Source organism: Rhincodon typus, unplaced genomic scaffold (assembly GCF_021869965.1).
Source record: "Rhincodon typus isolate 14 unplaced genomic scaffold, sRhiTyp1.1 hic_rhity00003270, whole genome shotgun sequence".
NCBI classification, from domain to species: Eukaryota; Metazoa; Chordata; class Chondrichthyes; order Orectolobiformes; family Rhincodontidae; genus Rhincodon; species Rhincodon typus.
This window is the reverse complement of record NW_025968908.1, coordinates 1-2,644: the sequence shown is the minus strand read 5'-3', so window position 1 is coordinate 2,644 and position 2,644 is coordinate 1. Positions and strand designations below refer to the sequence as shown.

The 2,644-nt window shown below is 50.5% G+C and overlaps 1 protein-coding gene across 1 annotated transcript in view; it reads left to right on the top strand.

The window, feature by feature from the left end:
- LOC109925524 (SWI/SNF-related matrix-associated actin-dependent regulator of chromatin subfamily D member 3) overlaps positions 1 to 2,638 on the top strand; it is an 18,046-nt gene extending 15,408 nt beyond the window's left edge. Inside the window, 2 exon segments of the mRNA XM_048593608.1 lie at positions 1,480 to 1,581; positions 2,446 to 2,638. Of these exon segments, the coding sequence (XP_048449565.1) occupies positions 1,480 to 1,581; positions 2,446 to 2,499 (156 nt within the window). The 3' untranslated portion in view covers positions 2,500 to 2,638.
- The last annotated feature ends 6 nt before the right edge of the window (positions 2,639 to 2,644 follow it).

Sequence of the window (2,644 nt, the reverse complement as noted above, 5' to 3'; positions counted from 1 at the left end):
GAGGCAGGGTCACTCGAGGGGTTAGGGTCTGGAATGTACTGTCTGAGGGTATGGGGGAGGCAGGTTTAGTTGAGGCTTTCAAAGGGCAATTTGGAGAAGTTTCAGCACAGGAAATATTTTGAATTCTGTGGGTGAGATTGACTCATTGAGTTGCTCTCACAGTCACATAGAGCAGTCAAAATGAGCGGACTGGCCTCTTCCTGTGCTGTAACCTTTCTCTGATTTTCCTGAGCATGGGGCGGCTCTGTGGTTAGCACTGCTGCCTCGGAGCACCAAGGACCTGGGTTCGATTCCACCCTCGGGGTGACTGTCTGTGTGGCGTTTGCAAATTCTCCCCGCGTCTGCGTGGGTTTCCTCCGGGTGCTCTGGTTTCCTCCCACAACGCAAAGATGTGCAGGGTAGGTGGATTGGCCATGCTAAATTGCCCATAGTGCCCAGGGATGTTTAGGTTAGGTGGGTTAGACATGGGAAATTAGGGGAATGGGTCTGGGTGGGATGCTTTTGAGGGTCGATGTGGATATGTTGGACTGAAGGACCTGTTTCCACACTGTAGGGAATCTATGATTGACTCTTAGTCAAGGAAAAGAGGAAAAATAAAGGTGAGGAGTGAGGTCATGACATTTTAGACTGAGAGTAACCAAAAGCAGGTGGTGAGCCCAGAAGGGAAGGGACAAGAAATCACACAGTTTATTCAAGTTGACAACATGTATGTCCAGGCTGTGTAAACTGAACTGCTCTCTGAAGCTGCTGTTCATGAGCACGTTGGTCGTTTCTGGGCTCCCAGCAGTTGCCTGAGATTCACTAAGAATTCCTTGTGATTGACAAGTCTCTCTGAGTGTCTGTAAGAGCATAAGGAGCAGGAGCAAGAGCAGGCCACTCCACCCTTTGTACTTACTCAATCATGGCTGACCTTCAGTTGCAGCACCATCCAAAGTAGGCATAGAGTGTGAGCAAAGTGACTGAAGTCACAACCAAACACAAAGGCGAGGAGAACTGAGAACGTTCCGGCCGTGGGCAATCTGTAAAAGCACAGAGACTCCAGGAACGATTGAGATGTTTAAGCTGAAAGAGAGAGAGAGAGACAAACTCCCCTCTGTTGGGGCTGGAATCCAGACGGGGTTTAGAAAAAACCTTCCGATTGGTGTTGGCCCATTCACTGTGTGACCGTTCCCAGCAAAGGGAATTGTGATCTGATCCTACTCACCCACTGAGCTGAAGGTGAGGGGTGACCAAGGCGCAGAATCAAACAGGATGCTAACACTACGGAACTGAGATACAGATCAGCCAAGATTCAACTGAATGGTGGAATTGGTCAGATGGGCTGAATGGCCTCTTCCTGTTCCTGGTGTAGTTGAGAGGAGATTGTTGAAGTCAGGTCGAGAGGGGGCCAGGGATGAATTTGTGAGTCGGTATCTCTTGAGAGGAGGGAGCTCACAGCATTTGTGAATTACTGAGAATGGGGATTATTTGTTTGAACAGATCATGACGGATGTGGTTGGGAATCCAGAGGACGAGCGACGAGCTGATTTTTATCAGCAACCGTGGTCACAGGAAGCTGTCAGCAGATACTTCTACTGCAAGGTAACTCTCCTCGAGGCAGCTTTACCACCACACTAACCCTCCCCAGCCCTTCCACAAAGAAATGAGACTCAACAGTCAGACCATGTGGTATTGAACCAATGGCTTGATGTCGGAGAGTCAGTGCTGAGGGAGTGGGCACTGGGGGAGGGTCAGTGCTGAGGGAGTGGGCACTGGGGGAGGGTCATTGCTGAGGGAGTGGGCACTGTCGGAGGGTCAGTGCTGAGGGAGTGCCACACTGTCAGAGGCTCAGTGCTGAGGGAGCGCCGCACTGTTGTGATCGATCATGGCCAATGTCTACAATCACGTGAATTAGGAGCAGGAGGAGGCCACTCTGCCCTTCCAGCCTGCTGCTCCATTAAGTATAATCCCACACTGATCTGATCAGACTCTGCTTCATTTTGCTGTTTGTCCTCCGTTAACCTTTCACTCCCTTGTCCTCCTGAGGGATCAGACTGCGAGGGGATGGTGGGGGAGGCTGAACCAAAGGGGCTTCCCATTTAAAGACGTTGAAGAGGTGGAATTTCATCTCTCATAGGGTCATCACAGATCAGACCTCAGTCCCCCAGAGAGCAGGACAGGCTGGGTCACTCAACAGGTTGGAGGCTGAGTGACAGAATTGCGAGAGGGTGAGCTCTCACTTTCCTAAGCTCCAATGAGATCTCCCCAGCACCAATATCAAATACCAGCACATTATCTCACTGATTGTGCAGAGCAAGATCCCACAGTAATACGCTGATGTGATTCTTACGATGCCCTCACTTACTCCATTGGTTGTGCAGCACTTGGATGTGACTGGTGCCTGTGATAGGCACTAGAGAAATGCAAGTTCTGTCATTTCTAATGAGTCTTCATTTCCTCGTTCAGATACAACAGCGGAGACAGGAACTGGAGCAAGCCATGGGAGTGCGCAACACCTAAAGCAATCTCTCGGACAATCATCACCACTGGAATAGACACGACACTGCCTCCCAGGACACTTACAAACAGGAGCCAGCCTCTGTCATTGGCCTCTTCCCAATTGCTTGCCGTGATCGTTTGGGTCTTGCACCTTCTCTTCCTCCCC